General features: G+C 57.4%; 1 protein-coding gene across 9 annotated transcripts in view; it reads right to left on the bottom strand.

Annotated features, from left to right (window-relative positions):
- MXRA7 (matrix remodeling associated 7) overlaps positions 1-13353 on the bottom strand; it is a 28404-nt gene extending 15051 nt beyond the window's left edge. For 7 of the 9 annotated variants that reach the window (XR_004243834.1, XM_032129033.1, XM_032129031.1 and 4 more), the window contains exons 1-3: positions 12813-13352; positions 5780-5875; positions 3687-3747 (exon numbers count right to left, since the gene is read on the bottom strand). Coding sequence is in view for 8 of the 9 variants with exons in the window: in XM_032129033.1 (XP_031984924.1) it covers positions 3687-3747; positions 5780-5875; positions 12813-13268 (613 nt within the window). In the remaining variant the exon portion in view is untranslated. Of the gene's footprint in view, positions 1-3686; positions 3748-5779; positions 5876-12812 lie in introns of all 9 variants that reach the window. The other 2 variants (XM_032129026.1, XM_032129032.1) reach the window with 2 other exon arrangements.
- Between the last annotated feature and the right edge of the window lie 8380 nt (positions 13354-21733).

Here is a 21733-nt window from a genome sequence, read left to right on the forward strand (position 1 = left end):
CAAGGTGCTGCCAGCCAGAGGATGGCGGGAGCCAGGCCACAGCCAGCACTGCAAACAGTGAGGACTGCTGAGAGTGAGCAGCCTGCTGGAAGCAGATCCCAGTAAATCCTCCAGCACAGGAACCATATGCTGTTGTTCTCCCTGGATTCAAAGCCTTGCAGGCCCATCTTGGCTTATCAAGGCATGCTAATCCTGCCCTGATTAACTCGCAGCATTTTCCGCTTCTCCTCTCTAGACTTGCATTCCTTCTCCCTCCCTCCCTCCCTCTCCTTGTCCAGGGGCCCTTTCCCAAGCTTGGGGCTCACGGATGGTGTCCCAGGCCATGCAGACCTGCAGCTCTCCTGCAGCCCTTGACAAAGCTTGTGAAAAGAAGAAGATGCCACAAGGCAAATCCCAGGGCTGCAAACAGCACTGAGCCATGGCAGCCCCAGGAGCACCAACACAGCCGGGTCCAAGGCCCTCTGCCACCAGACCTGAAGAGGAAACCAAGGTCTCCTTCTCCTGGGTGCTCTCCCACCCGGCTCACCAGCCTCAGCCCTGTGCTAATTAGAGCACCAAAGCTCACAGACTCTGAGCCAAAGCCGATCCTTTTCCAATCGGATTTTGTTCGAGCACTATTTGCTTTTAAAAACCTCTCCCGTGCTTTATCTTCCTACAGATGGGAGAAAACAACAGGAGGGGAGGTCAATCCAAGAGGCGGCCCAGGAGGAGCTGCTGCTTTGAGTAGTCGCCTTTGTGGGTTATCCGTGGGCTGCTTATCTGAGAGCCTTTATCTCCCAAGGACTGCAGGACTTGGCTGCTTCACATCCAACCATCCAGCACTGCTGTTTCCACATTCCCAGAAACATCTGCTGCTTCCCCCGACCCTCAGAGCCCTGGGGATGCTTCCAAGGGGTACACAAAAGGAAGATGTTACTTCATCATCTGCATGGCCCTGAAAAATTGCACATGATCCACAAACCAGTATCCAGGATACCTACCAGCTCCAGCAGGACCCCTAAAGGAGTCAAACCCCTGGCAGGAGAGAAAGCCCCAAGTTGTACATAACACATGGATGGATCCTCTGTCCCCATTAACACATGAAGCTCCTTCCCATCCTCTCCACTGCTGTTGTGGCCATATTCATGATTGTCTCTCCTCCTTCACCTGCCCAAATGAAAAACCCCTCACAGCTCCTCCCCTCCCTTCCTCACACCCAGGGTTCAGCAGCAGCTTCCCTCTCTTTTCCAATCAATACTGACTGCCCTTAAGGATTTTTCTCCTTGTGTTCAGTACCTTGATTTCGGGGTTTCTCCAACCCCAAGCTCGTGCCCATATTCAGCTGCTGCCAGACCTTGGGGACCCCCTCGTAAAAGGCAAGTCAGAGCCTCATCTGAACCAGATCCAGAACCAGAGATCTCAGAAACAAGCAGTGCAAGGCTTCCCGGGGAGACACTGGAGTGACCATGCCTGGGAGTGAGATGGGAATTTCACAGAGACCTCCTCCCTGCTAATGCCCACATTTCCTCACTTCTTTACATCTCCAAGTTCCTGATCTTGGGGAGCTTCCCTGGGAAGTCCTGCTGAGTTACTGCTCAGTTACTGATCCAGAGTATTTCTCTAAGCTTTAAATGCCATCGGGGCTCCCAGGGGATGCAAACCCTTTATCCAGCTTTGTCACAAATGTGTGAACGCAAGCAGCCCAAAGCTGTGGTCTGCAGCCCCAAACATTCAGCTTGGCCATATTCCACTTCCCTCAGTGGGAAACCCTCTCCACGGGCAAACAAACAAACCTGGCCAGCTGGAAACAAGCAGTAATGCTGCAGCTTATCAGCACTTTGGGTGACCATAAAAGTGTATGGAAAGAAAATTCAGCTGGCTGCTGCTTTGGGAGATATTAGGAGAAAGAAAAAAAAAAAAGAGGGTGTAACATCCTGTTCCTGACGCTGGTGCAGAGCAGGAGCTGTTCATTACCTTTGTAAAGCTCGACTGATTTCAAGGACAATTAAGATTGTTTCCTTCACGTGGTTTTCAGCAAAATCAAGTGAGATTAGGGATTTAGACTGGCCCAAAAAGAGTAGCTTAGTTGTTGCCACCTCACCAAAATAATAAGGGAGGAAGGAGGCAAGGAAGGTCCCCATCTCCCTGCCCACACGGTGTGATTAAAAAAAGGAGACAGTGTGTGGCTTTGGAAACCTCTGGCTGTTTTTTGAGCTCAGGAACTTTTTTGCAGATTGAAAATGAACTTCAGGAAACACACAGAAAAGGGGAGGCTGGGTTTTCATGTAGACAGGGAAAACACTACAGGAATAGGAGGTGACCTACTTACTGAGAGCCTCCATGAGTTCATATTAAAGAAAACATTTGTCTTTCATCTCTGTGCCCTCGCCTTGCCAGTGCTGTGACCCTGAGCTGGCAGGGTGAGAACAGCCCCAAGAGTGCACCTCTCCCCTGAACATGCTTGCTCTGGCGTGATCCACGTGTTATCCCTGCCAGCTCCCTGCCCGAAGTGTTGGGAAGGCTGCTCCCGTGGTTTTGGTCAGAGGGCAGCATCCCAGGCTGGTGACAGATGCCTGCAGGATCCCCACATGCCCCAGGGGAATCTCTGCTGGTGGGTTAAGTGGGGCCAGCACACAGGAGACAGGGAAGGAAGGAGCAGGGCTGATGCCAGCAGAGCCAGGGCACTGCTGGCATTCCCAGCTGCATCCTGCTGTCTCCTCACCAGGCTGGGCCATCTCTTTGCTCAGCCCCACCATAAAACACTTCAGAAAGGGTGTGAATAATTCAGGAGAGCAGTCAGGGGCTGCCTGCAGGACGTGCTTAGGGAGGACACAGTGCTAGCCAGGACTCACAGCCAGGGGCCATCATCTTCTCCTGATCCCAAGTCATGGCCACTTCGGAACGATGCCCTGCGCTGCCAGGGCAGCCCTGGAACAGAGCTGAACCCACAGAGGCAGACACTGGCAGAGCAGCATTACTGAGCACCCATTTGGCAGGATACACCCATCAATCCTCAAACCAGACCTCTCACAGACCCCACGGTGACATCCCCAACCCCCAGTGCTGTGAGGAAGCCTAGCGGGGTGGAATGAGGGTATTTTGGGAGCCCCGTCTCCAAAGGTGCTTCCCCCACCTTGCAGGAATGGCACCAGGATTAAAATTTGATTCTCTGTGGCATTAGGCATAATCCATCCTCCCGAGCTGGGGGATTGCACACAGCACCTTCAAACAGCCAGGCAGAAAGTGGGGCAGGGAAGGGAGAGCACCCCAAGGCCTCCTGCTGCCCCAGCTGTCCCCAGCCACCCCAAGCCAGGACTCCTGGGGACATCCCAGCGTCTCAGGGCTGCTCAGGGGAGCAGAGTCCCCTTCAGACACACATTCCTGCTCGGCACCATCTGTTTCATTGTCTTAGGAGTGCAGCAGTTGTCACCCCAATTAGTCAATTAATCATTTTCCAATCAACTAATTGGCTAATCAGTTAAACGTGGCTCTGACTAAAGCCCCTGGAGATTGTCTTGGATGCAGGCAAGGAGCTTTTGGAGCAGCTGCATCACAAAGCTACCCCATGGCAAACAGCCCAAGGGCACCTGGGGAAGGGGTAAGAATTTCCTCAACACCTCCTGGAGGAAGGAGACCATTCCCAAGCACTCAGGGCTTCAGACCTGTCCATAATCTCCCTGCAGAGTTCTGGCTTGCTTGACACTCACCATCCTCATCCTCCGGCTCTCTCACCACCAGCTTCTCGTTTTCTGAGTCCACCTCTTCCTCCTGGAGGAGTTAAAAACAGAGCAGCCATGAGGAGAAGGTGCTATGCTGAATAACCCATGCTGGGTTGGGGCAGGGCTGGGATGCAGAGCCTGGAGCTCCTGTGGAGGGCTGGGCACCCCTTCCCTGCTTCCTCCATGGAACAGGACAAAAGGATGCTCGCTACTGGGTGAGGTTTATTCATCTTCTTTCCTCTCACTGGTCAGTCACAGGGATCTGGCCTACCCAAAGCTGTGAAATGCAAATGCCTCTCCATAACTGAAGAGATTAAAGTTTTTAAGAAGAGCCTTGTGCCCGAGCACCCTCCTCCCCACTGCACCCCCACCACCCCTCCTGCCCAGGGACAGGCAGGGGACTGAGCCAAGAGCCATGGGGACATCTGTGTGCCCCCAGGCCAGGCTTGGACAGACTGTCCTGGCATTAGGAAAAGGTGGATCCCCAAGCACGGGGACGTTCACCAGTCGGGCCCAGTGGTGGAAGGCAGCACTGGGGAGTTGTGCTGGGACCCCTCCAGGAGCCATCCACAGCCTGGAGCACAGGTGGGAGCAGCAACAGCATGTTTTGGGTTTTTTTTTTTTTTTAATGCAAAGCAATTTTGGAAGTTTTGGGGTTCCGTTCTACAAGGTACAATGCACTTAATGAAGCCCAGATTCCTTGTCCTGTTCAGAAACTCCAAGCAGGGAGAAAGGGAAGCACTCCAGCTCTGGCAGAGCCCCTCCATAAGTGATTTCCTCCAGCACAGCCCTGTGCTCCAGCTGCAAACCCCTGTGAGCCAAGCCCAGGGGTCACCAGCACCTTGGGCTGTCCTCCTGCATCCCTGGCCCTGTGCATCCCATGGGCTGGCAAAAGGGCAAAGCACATGGCAGAGAAGGGAGGAGCAGCATGGAGAGAGGCTGCCAAGCTCCACATCATCAAGGGACGCATGGGAAAAGCTGGGGTGAAGGAGACCCAAGGGAAATGATGCTGACCCAAGAGGGACCATGCACAGAGTCAAGTGCTGGCTTTGCAGTGCAGAGCTTTGGAGGAGCTGCTGGAGCACAGCCCCGGCCCAGAACTGGGTTAGTTTGTCATCAGGGTGGAATGTGCATTATTCACAGCCACTTGGCTTCCTCTGGCCACTCTGTTCCCCAGAAGGAGATGCCACTGGGACCCCCCACCCACTGCAGCCATGGCTATTTTGGGCCACAATTCCAAACATGGGCACTTCCCGCTGGACACCCGGACTTCCCCTGAGGATGGCTGGGGAGGCACCCAAAGGAGTGGCCTCAGGGAGGGGATACTCAGCTCTGGTGACTCGGCTACAAGCCCAGGGCAGTAGTTCCCCCATCACATCCATCTTTCCCTGAGAGCTGGGACATCCCCTGGGAGACCCAACCCTCCGGGAGCAGACACAAGGAGGGGGATTTTAGCCTCTTCCTTGCCTGGGCATTAGGAACTGAGCATTTAACAATGACAGCAAGCAGGAAATTTGGGTGGCAAACCTCCAAGGAAGGAAAATGTATCTGCTCCAACACAGAGGAAGAGGCACTTGACAGGAGCAGAGAGGGAACAGCCAGGGATGCCAGGCTGGCAGGCGACAGCAGCGTGCCGGGGCCGTCTGGGCCCCCCTGCTCGTGGCAGCCAGGAGCTGCCTACAGCACAACACTTTTCTGCTTGGATGGCTTGGAGGCAGATGCCAGCACCTCCCTTCCCCCCCGTACTGTGGCCCCAGATTCCACATCCCTGTCCCTCTGCCTTCCTGGGGCTGCTCCCTCCCGCAGCCATTGTGGTCCAGCTGCCTCCAAGGGACCCCCCCTCACTGACCCCCATCCCCGGGGCATTGCTCCCTCCACCTCCAAGAAGTACACCTGCACCTGGAACACCATTTCTTTCTGTTTTAAATGGGGGGAGTCATTAAGAGGCCACCCAACCCCACCAGGGGAGAAGAGCAGGCAAGCTTTGCCCCCTCCCCATGGCCACTGCTACCCTGGGACAATGTCCCACCCACACTGTGTGCTGTGCCACCCTCCCCAGGCTGGCTCTCCCTCCCACGCACCTCTGCATGGCTGGAAAGTGCTGCGTGGCCACACGTGTCCTCTGCTTGTCCCGTGTGCCCGAGGCTGGATCCAGGCGAGGCACCCAATGGTGGTATCTGGAAAAGGGCAAAAGCTTTGAGCACAGACACCCCCAGCTCTCTGGATGTGGCCAATAGCCCACCTTGCCCCATGCCCGAGCCTGTGCTGCCTCTGATCCATGTGCCAAGCCATGGTATGGCTGCTGGAGTGAGGAACACCAGAGAGCTCCAGTGCCCAGCCCTGGAGCCAGGGTTTGGGGCTCATGAGCTGCTCTCTGCGGCAGCCCCAGCCCGTGGGATGGCACCGGAGCAAGGAGCCATCAGTGAGGGGGACTGGCTCTGCTGGGCTGCCCGTGTGTCCTGGCAGGGCTGGAGGCAGCGTCCCGGGATGCTGATGCAGCAGATCAGGACTAGCAGGAAGGGAGAGGACATGCTCGGTTTGTTAATGCTCTGCCAGCTGCCTTCTCCATCCCAGGGAAACACCCCCTGCAAACCCCTTCAGCAATCCTGGGGCTGGGGCTTCCCAGCCCTCTCGGCCCCACAGCAGCTGTAGGTGGCCTCAGCCCCCGTGCACAGCCAGCTTTTCCTGTCCAAAACCTGCTCAGATGAAGGTTTCCCTGCTGTGCCTGGAGGGCTGTGGAGGAGGATCCGCGTGGGCTGGGAGCAGGGACATCGTGTCCCTTGCAGTGAAATACCAGCGCCGGGCTGGGAACAGCCTCTGGGCTGGCTGGAAACGGCAGCAGGGACAAAGCCCAACCTCGAGCCTGGCTGTGCCCCTGCGAGCCAGAGAGGGGAGAGCCCTCTCTGCCTAGAGCAGCCCCGAATTTCAGAGCTCTCAGCCCTGCCGTGGGCGGTGGGTGCTGCTGTCCCGGCTCCATCGCAGCCGAGGGATGCTCCGAGAGGAGGGCAGCGCCCTGCAGCCAAAACAGGGAGGGGGGAGGCGTTGGGACAACACTGGGAGACACCAAAGAGGACATCGTGGCACCCCAGGCACTGCTCTTCCGCAGGAAGCACAGCCCAGGGGGAATGCAGGGAGACGGTTTTGAGCAGCTGGGAGTGAGGGAAGGAACGGCTGGAGAAGGAAGGACCTGAGTGCTCTGTCCAACAGCCCACAAACCAACATCCCTCCGGTGCGCAGCGGCCACGAAAACCTCCCCGCAGGAAAGACAGAAGGCGAGAATCAGCACTGCAGGGAGCCGTGCGCGTCATTATCCGGGAGCATCTGGAGGAGACTTGACACGGGCCGCCCCGAGCAGCTGCTGCGGCGAACAAAGATCTCATTGCCGAGCCGAGGGGACGCGTTGGGCGGCAGCTGCCTGGCCCCGGGGCCACGCAGGGCTGGGAACGCTCCCTGCCCGCTCCTGCCCGCGGGCGGCACGGAGCCAGCCCAGCCCGCAGCACATCCCGTGCCCCGGTACACCTGAATCGGACCCGGGCACAGCTCGCCCGAGGCTCCAGAAAGCCCAGGGTTAAAATCCAGCAAGTCATCCACCTTAAATAACAAGGCGGCGATCCATCTGCCTCGGCGTTTGGCAGCTCCTGGCTGCGGAGCCGAAGCATTTGTTGGATCATGACAAACGTGCTGCTGCCCTTTAGCTCCATGGCCACGAGCGAGATGCCCGTGCGAGGCTGACTCTGTCAGCGGGCTTTGGACCAAAGCAGAGCCAGGACAAGGCTTCGGGGACATTTTGGACACAGTCAGCACTCACCGTGGACAACCCTGAGTCTCCCAGGGGAGGATGGCTCAGATAGAGGAGCTTGGCATTGTGACCCCAAATCACCCCCTCATGGCTCTGCCACCACTGAACCCTCTCTCAGCCTACGGGAGATGGGAGCCAGGCTTCCCACCACAGCATCATCTGGTTTTCAGCTCATTTCTGGCCATTTCCTCCCCACTTCCTCTCATCCCCCATCCAAACCCCACTGAGCAATGGGTTTCTTTCTCAGAAAGGACAAGAGGAGACTTTGGAGGTGGTGTGTCCCTCACCCTTTCTTCAGCTGAAGGGACAGCCCTGGCACCTATGGGCAGGTTGGGGCCAAATAAGTGCCCTGTTTCAGCTTCAGGAAAAGGGAAGATCCCAGGCTGCAAAGCAAGAGGAGAAAATTATCTTGGATTAAACTCCTGGGCCCTGTGTGTTGCCATTTATGGCTGCGCTTTCTGCTCCAAGCCTGATGCAAGACATTGCAAGAGGGAAAGAAAGCAGACAGGAGAGAGCCAGCCAGAAAGAGAAAAGCCAGGAGAAAAGGGGAATGAAGAAACCTTTACAAAAGACTAAAAAATAATAATGTGGGGCAGAGTTTAGCAGAGCAAAGCAGCTGCTCTGTCGGCAGCTCCCCTTCACCCACCACTGGGGCTCTCTGTCCTCCCACCAGCCAGAGAAGCAGCTGCTACAGAACAAGAGCAGTTTTGCAGCCCTGGTGATGCTCCTGCCAGCTCTGGGGTGCCTGGAGAGGATGTGCCTCATGGGGAGACGGCGTTTTGCAGGTCTGAGCCCCGCAAAGAGTGGGAGCGACTGCTCCTGCCACTTCCCCTGTCACCACTACGGGCAAGGACAAGCCACAGAGCGGGCAGAGCATTTCTGAAGCTCCGGGACCATCCAGCTCTTAATGAGAATCAGGCAGTGCCAGGGCTGATGAGGAAAACACTGGTGTGTCCCTCAGCAGGGTGCAGAGCCCAGCTCAGCAGCACCCATCCCTGCAGGCACCACCACATCCCAGCATGCCTCCCCAAGGATCACATCCAGCCGGCTCATTCCCTTTTTGCTACAGCCTCTGGGAAGCAAACACCACACACCAGCACATCCCTGGCTGCCCAGATGAGCTGGATGGCATCCTTGGGAGCAGTGGCAGGCAAAGCTGGCCCTCACCTGGCAGCCCTTCACATAGGTGGGCACTTCAGGAGGCAAAGAGTCCTCATGGCCTCTGCTCCAGCAGCACCCCAGCTCTGGCACAGCTCCCAGGGCTTTACCCAGCCCAGCAGGACCTGGGCAGCAGCCCAACCTCCTGGACCATGTGGGGGACTCAACACAGACCCCAATGCCACCGTGCCCCACACCACGTCCCAGCACCAGCCCCATGGCTGGCATTCACGGGGGCACGACACGTGCACAGGCTCCCCGGGGTGTGACACACGTCCTGTCTCACTTCCCAGTTTCCAGCCACTGCAAGAGATGATGCATTTGTCCTTGGCACAGGCTGCTCTGGGTGAGAGCTGGGCACATCTGAGCAGTCAGGGATCTGGGTGGGGAGCCCTGCATTCCCTGGCAGTGCTGCTGCCGAGGCTGTGACAAGGGGTAGCACATCACCACATCCCTTCCCCAGTGCCCCGTGGGATGGTGGAGCTCCTGTCCCAGCCTGCTGGCAGTGCAAACACAGCCTGAACAGCTGCCAATTACAGCCAGACTTAATTAGACACCCTCTCCCCTCCAGCACAGGGAGGGCAGGCAGAAGGTATTAGAGGGGGAAATGATGACTTTTTAAATGTAAAGAGGGCTCCTGGTGGGAGCGGGGTGGTTTGTGCTGCCTGGTGTGTGCAGAGGCACCGGGAGCCCCAGCGAGGCGCAGATTGGGGTGGGGGGCACAGGGGAAACGCACCAGGAGCTTGGCAGAAGGGACAGATGAAGCCTTTGTGCCTCTGCTATGCAGGTGACAGCCCCACAAGCTGCCCTGCTCAGGCAGGGTTTGTGTGTCCCCTCTCCCCACTGTCACCCACTTGCCACTGCTCTGTTTGAAGCCCTCAGCTGCAATTAACCCTTGGCCAACCAGCCAGGCTGCCGTGCCCAGGCACTGCCCACTCACCCTTCCCATCTCCAGAGCATTTTGGCCAGGATGGCATCCCGGCAGTGCTCTGGTCCAACACTGAAAACCCCGCCCGGTCCCTGCCACTTCCAGGACAGAATGGCTCGTTAGAGAGCTGAAGTTTGTGAGGGTTTCTCACAAGAACCACGCTCCACTCCGCAGCTCCAGCGCCGCTGCCGTTCCCACTCAGCAGCTTTTCATTAGGGGATTGCTTTGACAGCACTGCCTCATCCGTTAACGAGCTGGGGATGGGGATGAGAACAGACAACGACAGATTAATTAAGTTTTTTTCAGTGATGGGAGCCAGCAGAGACAAGGGGAACTACTACCAGCAGTTAAGGGAAACAAGGACTCCTGAGCTCCTTTTCCTGCTCTGCCGCTGGTTCATTTCGTAGCCCTGAGCACGATGCTGCAATGAACTGGTCACTGCAGAAAAGGGCAGGGAGCCTTCAGTTGTAGCGATTTTACCATCCCTGCAGGAGATGGAAGCAGGAGGGAGGCTGGGACACACAGCTACTCCAGCAGACCCCAGTTTGCACAGGCAGGGAGCAGGGAAGGAGGAGGCAGCGGGATGCACGGCTCCAGCCCGTCATTAACACACCGAGGCTGCTCTCCCTGGGCGGGTTCATCCATCGGCATTTTGGTCGAGTCGTTAATGGGTGCGGGGAAGCCGATCCAGCCTGGCACAGTGCGTGCTAAGCAAACAGGGGGGAAAGAAAATAAATAAGGAAAGCAAATAAATAAGGAAAGCAAGCTCTCCGGGTGCCGAGCACAGCCCTCTGCTTGCTGATGTACTGAGAAGCCCTGAGCCTGCAGGAGCCAGCAGCGGGACAGGGGCTGGCAGCTTCGTCTGCTGAGTCACATCAGGGCACCGCAGCCCTCGGCCGAGCCAAGACAGGCTGGAAAGGGAATGATTCCATCAGCAGCCGCCTGCAAAGCACTCCCTGCTCTGCCCAGGGCCAGCCCCATCCCTGCCTGTAATATCTCCTGGGCTTGGGTCTGAGTGGTGCTGGAGGAGGAGAAGGATGAAGCAACTTTGAGAATGTTCGTAGGGAGAAAAACCAAGGAATCCAGGGAGACTCTGCAGAGTTGTGGATGGTCTCTCCCACTCTGCCCACAGGACCAGCCCTTGGATCAGCAGGCTGGGCACTGCCACACGTGTGTGGTGCCTGCTGGAAGTGCACGTAGTCCCTCGGCCGTGCCACCCAGCCCCGGGGCCGGCCAGCCTGGCCAGGCAGTGCTGGCAACCACGGGGTCATGCGCGGGCCACAGCTCCCGAACACTTACTCAGCAGCGAGAAGCATCGCTCCCCCTCCCACTGCTCCCCACCACCACCCAGATCACACGTGCCTGGTCCCTGTCCTTCCCAAAGGGATGCTGCTCAGGCCCAGGGTGACTTGTTTTGCCTTGCTCCCACAGTGAGGGAATGATTTCCCAGGAGGAAAAGCTGGCCAGGACCTTGCTCAGCTCCAGTGCCCCCTTTGCTGCAAGAGGGGCTGAGGGCAGTGAGGGGACCCAGTCCCACAGAGCCCAGCTGGGCCTCTGGAGGACACAGAACTCCCCGTTTCTTGAGTAAGAACTCATTCCAGGCACACAAAACCCTGTTACTGCACCTGTGCCGAGAGGGGATAAAGGACCTGAGCCCTTCTCTGAGGGCAACAAGCACTGCAGCAGTGGCTGTTCAAAGAAATCAGGGCTGAAGAGCAGCCAGAGGGGAGGAAAACATTCCCAAGACTTGAGCTAGCCGCAGAGGAACCTGTGGGCTCCGGCAGCTCTGGATCCGGCTGTCTGTCCCGATAGGTGCTGCACCTCTCCAGAGAGCAGCTCCAGCCCAGTGGCCAACTTTGGTGCTGAGCTGGCCCAGCCAGGACCCAGCTGGTTAATGGTGACCCAGGAGTTCTCCAGAGATCCTGATACTCAAAGGCACCAATAAATCACACGACAGAGAAACAGATGTGGTTTCCAGGACGCCGGGACAAGGGATGGGACTGCTCAAGAGCTGTAGCCATGGCCAAGGGGCACCAGGAAGGGGAGAGGGAGAGCTCCGAGGCTCAGAAACCACGGGAGGAGGTGCTGAAGAGCACAGGGAGGCAGAGCCACATCCCAGCCCCGAGATCAGGTCAGGGCTCACCCCGGGCTGTTACAGAGCATCACAGCGCAGAGCAGGGTGTGCAAGCCCCCGGGACCTGCCCAAGGCCATCCAGTGAGTCAGTGGAGATGCTTTCCAAGGCGAGGGTTGTCTACGCACTGCCCGGCAGCCTGGATACAGTTGCTGAGGATTACAAATGCTGCTAATAATAGCCAGGAGGCGACTGGGCCCCAGCCCTTCGAGCCCCGGCCCAAACACGCTGCCGGCACACGGTGACGCTCCCGCATTCCCGAGCCACCCCAGCACTCCCTTCCTGCCTTTGGACAAGGGGCCACATGGGAGAAAACCACCAAAGCAGGGAGTTCAGGCACCTCAGGTTGTCACCGAGTCCCATCCAGGCTGGGCAAGAGCAGAACAAGATCTTCCCACGGACACTGGGTCGCCCTTTTATCTTTAAACAAGATCCGGTGGAGGAGGAGGATTTACCGGGCGTTTATAGGCATCGCTGCCGCCCCCAGCCCCCCCAGTTCAGCCAGGGGTCAGAGCCTGGGGCCAGAATCCTGCTGGGGCTGGGAAGGAGTGGGGCGGTCCCTTCCCTGGGGCAGGCAGGGACAGCGCAAGGAACCTGCGCTGGCACGGGGACAGTTTGCTGTAACCCACAGCAAAGGGATGCGGACGGGAAGAACAAACACATCCACATACCCCAGCACCTGGATAAGCCCTTGGGGAAAGGAAAAGACTCACAGGGGTTAGATGTGCACCCAGGAGAGGCTCGCACTGACATACGCTTCTCTTCCCTTAAATCTTCACTTTCTTGATTATTTTTAGGAGCATTCCTTGGGGAACGGGATTGGGAAGGAGCCAGAACCGCCCACCCCCCACCCCCCCCCCTCCCCAAACCGCTGCCTCCCTCGGGGACAACGGGCTTGTCCCCACCGAAGACAAAACATGGGTTTTGCTGGACCGCTCTTATTTTAGGGAAAAACCCCGGGCGCTGCTCCCTCCCCGCCACCCGCGGGGACAGAGGGCTGGAGAAGGGACGCCACGGGGGAGGGGGAGGGTTGGAGGGACCCCGGCTGCGGGAACCCCGGCGGTCCCGGGTGAGGCTCCTCGGGGAGCCGGCCTCACCTTGCTCTCCGCATCCTCTCGGTGCCCGGGCTGCTGGGGCTCCGCAGGATGCTGCCGGGGCTCCTCAGGATGCTGCTGGGGCTCCGCGGGCGGCTGCCGGGGCTCCGCGGGCGGCTGCCGGGGGATGCTCTCGGCCGCCGCGGGGCTGGGCTCGGCCGCGGGGCCCGGCTCCGCCGGCGCCTCCCGCTGCTCGGCGACCGCCTCTTTCCCCTTGTCGCCCGCCCCGACCTCCTCCACCGGCACCCGGCTGCCCTCGTCCTCCGGCCCTTCGGTCGCTGCCGCTGCTTCGCCCCCGGGGCCGCCCTCCCGAGCCGGCTCCGCCGCGGGCTCCTGGGGCCGCTCCGCCGCCCGCTCGCCGCCGCCTCCCCGCAGCCTCAGGAAGACGGAGGCGAGGACGAGGGCCAGGACGGTGAAGAGCAGCGGGACGGCCAGGTACAAGTCCACGGCCAGGTCCATCCTGCCCTGCCGCCGGAGCCCGCCCGACCCGACTGCGCGGCCGCGGGGGGTGCGCGGGCAGCGCTCGGCCGGCGGCGGGGCTGGGCCGGCTCTCGGCCGGCTTTACCCGGCGTCATCCGCCGGCCCTGCCCACCGCCCCGGCCCCCCCGGCCCCGGCACCCATCTCCCGCTCCCAGCCGGCAGCCAGAGCCAGGCCCCGCTCCCTGCCCGCCGGGGATGCGCGCCCGCATCCACCCGCACCCAGGGGTGGGATTTGGGAAGGGGCGACCGGGAGAGGAACGCTTGGGCTGCGAGCAACCCGGCTCTGCCTGATGCGAGAGCCCAGCTTGGGACAAGGGGATCGTTCATCAGACACGGCCTTATACCCACAAAATCATTCCCAAGCTGCTCGGCAGTCGCTCTCATCGTCAAATCCTAGAATTATTTACATTGGAAAAGACTTCTAAGATCATCACCCCTTTCAGTGAAGAAATTGTTCCTAATACCCAATCTAAACCTCCTCTGGCGCAACTTGAGGACATTTCCTCTTGTCCTGTCACTCGTTAACGGGTCCCATTCGTAATGATGGGAAGGTGTCTGTCTCCCGGGATGCTGCCTGCGGGCGGGCAGGCACCCAGGGTTTGGTGAGCTCTGGCACACTGGGGTGTCAGCTGGCCTCCGGGCAATGTTTAATGACCATCTGCACCTTGTTAGCCCTTGGCTGGGTAGTGGAGAGGCTGGCAGGGCCAGGAAGGCTGTCCTGACTCCCCTGGGTGAGCAGCATCTGGCAGCACATCCATGCCAAGCTCCAGAGCATCACTCCACCTTCCCCAGAAGCTGCAGGCGATATCAGTGGCTCATTTGTGCCATGAACTGCTGTTGTACCCACCAGGTAAAGTTGGTGCCGGGAGCAGCTGGGCTGCCAGAGCCTCCCCCCCGAGCATCTTGCTGCTGAGAGGTCTGAAAAGCAGGAGATGTGCCCAAAAGCCATCACAAGCTGGCAAAGAGAGTGGCCAAGGAGTTGTCAGGTCCCTCCAAGACTCTGCCACTGAGGATTTCCTCTCGAGACCGCTGGGAGGATTAGCCAACCTTTTACAAAGCAGGCTGAAATTAGAAGGCCTAAGCTATTGCTGCCAGGGTGAGACCAGCACGGAGCTGGATGCATGCGAGGGGAGCAGACATGGGAATTCACCCCAGACAGTTTCTTCGAGGGAAAAGGCTCCGGAGATACCACCAGGAGCAGAGTTTTTTTATTGACTGACCAAAGACAAAACTCAAAGAAAGATGGGATTAAATCTCCGGGTAGGAGGAAGGAAGTGAAGCCATGATCCTCACCGCGTTTGTCTTTATTGGTAATCCTATCAGGCAGGCAATCGTTAGCGTATGGATAATTGTATTCTTAGCAACAACCAACCACGGTACTTATCTCCCCTTCTCCCGCAGAGCTTTGCATTTCCTGGGTCCAGATCTCAGAGCTGCTCTAGAGCTCAGCCAAATCACCCGGAGATTGGCAGCATTACAGTGCTGTTTGGTTCAGCAGCTTTTTCCATGAGTGTTTGGTCCCTTCTCCCCCCTACTTGCCCAAATCCCAGTAGCCATGAAGGCATCACCCCGAGTCCAGTGCATCACTTGCTTTCGGAGGCTTCCCCTGAGCCCTGGAAAATTGCTCACGGCCAGAGACAGAACCAGGGGGGGGGAGCTCCAGGGACTGGGTCCTTGCTCCTGTGCTCAGTGGACTGTCAGCTCTGGGCACCAAGAGAAGTTCTGGGTGAGACTGACAGACACTGGCCACTGTGAGCTGCTAATAGGGCGACATGGGGTGTTCTGGTGTCACACACATTTCCAGCTGTCACAGTGCCCTTGATTACTGCCAACACCCAGGACACCTCCTGCTCTTTCTCCCTGGCAGTGTAAATTTTCCACGGCTCTGGGTTGGAAGTGTGTTGGAGGGTGTTTGCCCGCTCAGGAATGCAGCAGCATGTGGCTTGCATTAACCCAGCACGGAGACTGAGCACTTCAGCCAGCACCCTCCCAAGCAGGATTTATCACTGCCTTAAAATAAGAGAAGCTGGTCCTGACAGCTTCTGCTGAGGTTGGAATCCCTGACAAGGGAATCAACAGGAGCCTCAGAGGTGCTCATTAGCAGCTCCTGGCTCTGGACCTGCAGCGATTCCCTCTCAGGTTGCTGGAACCTGTGGCACTCACAGGAGCTGCAGGGTTTGGATGTCTGTGAAAAACAACACTCCTGGTCTTGAGAGCAACAGCCAGGAACAGCAAGGACACATCTCCCAGAAGAGCCGCTCTAACTGAGCCAAACTCATGCGGTAACGAGGTGACAGGATCAGCAACAGAGCTCAGCTCCCCATGCCCAGGTTTCGGGTGAGAGCTTCTCCTGCAGAATGTGATCTGATGGGGATGATCCCCCAAGCAGAATTTGGGCCCAGCAGGTCCCGTGTGATGCCGACTTGTCCCCTCCATGGCTCTCAGAGGGAACTGATGGAGTAAACTCGGCCTGGTCCCCGGCCAAAGCTCCCGCTGGGAAGCACAGAGGTATCTCTGGGGTTCCCCTGTCAATTTACAAGGCACGATTGATGCCTCCGGCTTTGTCATGCACGCTGCGGGACAGGAGGGGATGGATTCACTCACCAGGTCAGCCAGGCAGGCTCCCAGCCAGGGATCTCTGCCCTGGGCCTGCCCGCCAGCCCCGGGAGAGACGAGCACGGAGTCTGCTGGCAGGGGGGGCTCGGGGAGGGTTTCACCTGGGCACGGTACCCCCGCCCCAGCCCCAGCCCAGGCTCGGGCTGAGCCCGGAGCGGGACAGCAGCAGCAGCAGCGGCTGGAGCGCGCTGCCCTCTCTCGGGAGGAGAACCGCCCTGCAGCGCCCGGCGGGCCGGGATGGCTGGGGACGGTCCCCGAGAGCCCCGGGCGGGCCGGGATGGCTGGGGACGGTCCCCGAGAGCCCCGGGCGGGCCGAGATGGCTGGGGACGGTCCCCGAGAGCCCCGGGCGGGCCGGGATGGCTGGGGACGGTCCCCGAGAGCCCCGGGCGGGCAGGGGATGGCTGAGGACGGTCCCCAGAGCCCCATCCGGGCGGCTGAGGATGGCAGGGAACCGCTCCCCGAGAGCCCCGGGCGGGCAGGGGACGGTCCCCAGGAGCCTCGGGCGGTCAGGGGCTGTCTGGGGACGGTGCCCAGAGCCCCGGCCCCGCACAGAAGCCGCTTTCACACGGCCGCCAGCTCCGGGCCGCAGCGGGGGAGCCAAGGGCGGCAGCAGCTGAAGAGCTTTGCCAACAAAGGGGGATTCAGGAGAGCCGCGGTGACAACTGCTCCGGGACGCAGCCCCGGCACGGAAAATGCTGCGCTGCAAATCTTCCTGCGGGAGGGACAGAGCCGGGCTGGCTCCTGCTGCCCGCGCCACTGCGGGTGGCAGCGCTCCCAGGATGCAGGAACGGGGTGTGGGACAGTCGGGAGAGCCTTCTGGAGGCACAAAAAAGATCTGGTCTAACACACCGCATGTTCAGTCTCTGGCTACAGGCAGGTGCTGTTCCGAGGTCCTCTGCTTCCCTCCCACCCAAAGCAAGGAGGGTCACTGAGCTCCAACACCAGCCTCTGCATCCCAGCCATAACCCAAGCGTGGCTCCACAAGACTGTGCAGTGAGGTGAGCAGATACATGCTGCTTTCCAAGGGCAAAAGACAGGATTTTATGTTCCCAGATCCTCCCAGAACCCATTTTCCCTCACATAAAGTTTGAGCACAGACCAGTCTTATAACTGGTCCAAACTCAGATTATTGCTGCAAGCCCCAGTCACGCTCCCAGTCACGGATATCACTTTTTCCTTGCCAAGAACACAGCCCTCTCCATCTTGATGCCAGAAATGAGAAGCTATCCCAAGAAATGCCCCTGTACTCGCTGTTCTTCAGGCTTGGAGGTCACTCCCCTACCTGGCTGGCTTCTCATTTGCCTTCTCACACCTGGCTGTGCGCTGGCTCGGGGAGCTTTGGGTTCAATCCATGAGTGGCAGAGCTCAGCCCAGGGGTGGAGATGGCTGTACCTTGCTTCCAGCGAAAGGAATGGTCCAGCCCAAGAGCTCTCCCGGGAGTGTTTGTTTCTAGACCTTCTCCCTAAGCTCCTGTCACTACCCCCTCTGCTTGTGAGACCTCTGCTCTCGCCCATACAGCTCTTCCAACATCTCAGTTCATTTTACAATCTAATCCCTGAGCCAGGGCAGGCTCTCAGTGATTGTTGAAGGTCTTCAAAGTCTTAAACTGGTACAACTGGCCTTGCCCTTGACAGTACACTGATACAAGCTGATATTCCAAAAGCTCCTGGGTGCTGGCAGCCATTCCAGCCCCAGCTGCAGTGGAACAGCTGAGAAATGACACAGCCTTGGGTGTAAACAAGGCAGTGCTGCAGCAGAAAAGCAATTCCAGAATTCTCCTGCAGCCCCGGTCCGCCTTTCCCTGTCAGCACAGCTGGGACACAGCAGCACATGGCTGCTGCTGCTCCAGCTGCCCTGCCCCTCCTCCTGCTCCGGGCAGGCTGCATGGATTTGTTCCGGTGGCAGCCCCCAGTTCCAGGCCCCTCTGCTGAAGGACAGGACACACACGGTCACCAGCATCACACACAGGTGTGTGTGACCAGAAGGGACAGGCAATGATTATTTCCCTCTGAACACATTCCCAACCAGCTCTACCTGCCTCGATCCACACTTCTCCAGAACCAGAGGAGGTGCAGCCCCACAGAGGAGTCTTTATGCACCTTGAAGGAAAAAATGTGCTGCAAGCCTGTTCATTCAACCCCAAACCAGTCTTAAACATGCAGCTGCTCAGTGCCATGCCTGGCACTGCAGGAGGGACACAGCCCTGCTCCATGACTTGTTTTCCAACTGCCACAAAAGAAAAAGCAGGGGTTAATTTGCTTTTGCAGCAGACTGGAGGAAAGGAGCAGGAACACTGGCAAAGGTGCAGCGCAGGCCATCCAACCTGTGGGCTCCCCAGCAGTAATTAAATATCAGTGTGTCGTCCTCCTTTGCAAGTGTCATGAAGAGAAAGATGTGTAGATAAATCAAGAGGAACAAAAATAAATCAAGTCCTGATTGCAAAAGCCACAGAGGGACTGCAGGAGGTACCAGCAGTACCTACAAATGAGGAAGAACAGTGAGGTTATCTTGAAGCACCCCAAATTGCCTGTCCAGGCTGAAAAGCAAGAGAGATCAGTTATGAAAGCATTTCTACAGTGGCTGTACACAGTTTTCAGCCACCATTAGCTCACAGCATTTTCTGGAATTGGGGTTGTTAAATGCCAAGCACGGACACACCCGGATCATCCACAAGGAGAGGAGGGGCTCATTTGTTAATTGTGCAAGGAGCAGGGGAGGTGAGCTGGGCATGGGGAGAGCTGCTGAAGGGCAACTGGAAAGGAGAAAAAGAAAATGCTTTATAGGTGACACTAAATAAGAAGGATGTTTCCAGCAGTGTCTGGGAAGGGGAGGACAGAGGTTTATGTGGAAATGAGTGAGCTGCCTGTCTGCTGCCACAAAGCCATTTACTCTTTGAGGTGTTTCATTTTACAATATATTGCTATAAATATTTCAAAAGCCTCGGGGCTGCTGTCCCACACTCTGTTCCAGCTTATTTACCTACAGTTACAGGTTTCAACAAAGCTCACTGACAAAATATATGTTTTTCCACTTTCCCAGTCCTTGCTCACAGCCAAGCTCCTTGAGGCAGGTCTGCCCCAAACCCCTCTGCTTGGACTGCAGCCCTTCTACAGAGCCCCTCTGCACTGTGGGGCCTATTTAGAATCATGGAATCACAGAATGGGTTGCATTGGATGGGATCTTAAAGCTCATCTTGTTCCACCCCTGCCATGGGCACGGACGCCTTCCACTGTCCCAGGTTGCTCCAAGCCCTGTCCAACCTGGCCTTGGACACTGCCAGGAATGGGGCAGCCACAGTTTCTCTGGGCAACCCATGCCAGGGCCTCCCCACCCTCACAGAGAAGAATTTCATCCTAATATCCAAGCTAAACCTACTTCCTGTCAGTTTGAAGCCATTCTCCCTTGTTCTGTCATCCAGGCCCTTGTCTTTCTCCATCTTTCTTGTAGGTTCTGCAGGTAGCAGAAGGCTACAATTAGATCATCCTGGAAGCTTCTCTTCTCGAGACTGAACAATCCCATTGCTCTCAGCCTTTCCTCATGGGAGAAGTGCTCCATCCCTCTGATCACCATGGTGGCCCTCCCAAAGCAGCACACGACACCTGGAAGATGAAACCCCCTCTCACTGAGGTGAGGTGGCACCAGAAACACAACACAGAAACCTCTTGTGACACAGACTGGGGAGGCCAGGGCGGGGACAAAGAGCAGGTGGGGCAGTCTGGTAACAAACCTACCAACAAAACTCACCTCCCAAAGTCAGTGCAACCCCAGCAGCTTCAGATGTGCAAACCCCCAAGCACCCCCAGAGTTGTCACCTGACACATTTAGCACTTTGGGAAACAGAAGTGCACACCTGTAAGGTTTTTTCAGATCACAGTATGAAAGAAAGTGACAGGATAATGCAAAATAATTGATTTTATTTAAAATAAAAAGCAAAACCACAATCATCCGAACAAGACAAGTATCCCAGCTCTGCTGGATGGGTGATAAAAGCAGCTAAGGGCAGTGGCAGGGCTTGGAGCTGACAGTGGGACTGTCACATGAACGGGTAGCATTTTCCTTCCCCGCCTTTGCAAGGAGGATGCCAAAAAGCTCCCATTACAATGTGCCCACACAGGCATTTCAGATTGGATTCAGCCAACAGTCTCATTTCCCAGCCCACCATGGCTGGGGACTCAGGGAGGAGAGCAGAGGTTAACCATGAAAGAGGTTGTGGTCTTTCCTTGAAGCATTTGGAGAGGTTTGATGTAACTGAGGAGACAAATTGGAGCCAGCGCACACGAGCTGGGAAGGGAAGGTCTGCCAGAGGCTCCTCGGTGTCACCTGCTCCCACACCACTTGTGCAGGGAACAGGTGCTAGGACTGGTGCCTCTTGTCCACATCTGCGGTTCTGACAGAGTGCTGGGTCATTTCCTCCTGAACTCTCACAGCCTGTGTCCATTACCAGGCTCTAAAGCACAGCCAGAGCTCCCAAATCCCATCACCTTTCCCAGAGCAGGCAGGATTGTGACAGTGACACCCAGCCCGAGGCTCTCTGCCCATCCCTGGGGAACAGGGCAGCCCCCAAAGCCCCAGGGGGCTGAGGCAAAGCTGTGCTGCTGCTCTGGGGCTCAAGGAAATGAGGGGCCCACGGGGTGCTGGACCTGCTGCACCCAGGGCCTCCAGAGTACAAAAGCAGTGGGGTTGGAACAAGAGACATGAAGCACAAGCCTGGAGAAATGAGAGCACAGAGCCCACTCTCCCCAGCCAGCTTCCCACAAGCACGGAGCTAGGCACAAAGGGAGCACAGTTTTTAACTGTTCCTCACTCACCCAGCCTGGAATGAGGGCCTGGGAAGCACCAGCTCCCCCCATTCCTGTAAGACCAGTGAAGCTGACTCCCTGATGAGAGAATTGCATGTAGACCTTTTTAGAAACAGATCCTGCTCTAGCAGGACCTCCTGTTTAGAGCAGGCCATGGAACAGCAACAGTTCAACCCTGGTGAAAACAGAAAGTCTTGTTCTGCTACAATTTATGTACCACACAGCAGTTCTGGAAGGGCCACCACAGAACACCACGTGGCCGAGAGTGTTGGACAACATCCCCAATGTTTTCTGCTACAAAAAGCTCCCACCAGGCTCGGAAGTCTCAGGTTGCTCAGGATGAATGGACCACTTTTTGTGGGTGGATGGCTTCAAAGCACCTTACACAGCAGTTAGAGTTCAGCCTCACAACAGCCCTGCGAGGTAGGGATTTTCCTCACTGCTCAAACAAAGACTCACCAAAGTGGCTGAGGCAAAAGCCCTACCTGGAAGAACTGGAGATCCCAGAGTCCTGATTCCCAGGCAGCCTGAACAGACACTGTTTCACAGCAGGAAGTGCCCTGTGGAGCAGTCAGGAGAGGGTTGCTGCTATCATGCTGTCTGCAGTCCATTGTAAACAAGCTGCTTTTCTGTGAGGGGTGTCACACCAACACAGGCTTCACCTGGAATTGCTTTATTTCACACCATGGAAGAGTTCACAGGCATGGAAGAATGCTCTGCACACTGAATCTTCCCACTGTGCTTCTAGAGGCAGAGGTGTGGCTTTCCCAGCACAGCAATCAGGCTTTCACATTAGATTTTAAGACTGTGCCAAATGCAGCTGCATCTCACTGAGGTGCTGCCCAGCCACCAGAGAGGGCAGGGACAGCTGTCCACCGACTCCCCTCACCCTGACAGAGCTGAGTCTTGTGAGCCTTTGCCTCTCCATTCTTCCAAAAGGCAGCAGCTGCAGCCTGCTCTGAGAGGACACACACACAGACTGTGCACGCTCCCAGGCTGTTCAGCCTCGGCCAGAAATGCCAGGAGCT

The sequence above is a fragment of the Corvus moneduloides genome, chromosome 19 (genome assembly GCF_009650955.1).
Source record: "Corvus moneduloides isolate bCorMon1 chromosome 19, bCorMon1.pri, whole genome shotgun sequence".
Taxonomy (NCBI): Eukaryota; Metazoa; Chordata; class Aves; order Passeriformes; family Corvidae; genus Corvus; species Corvus moneduloides.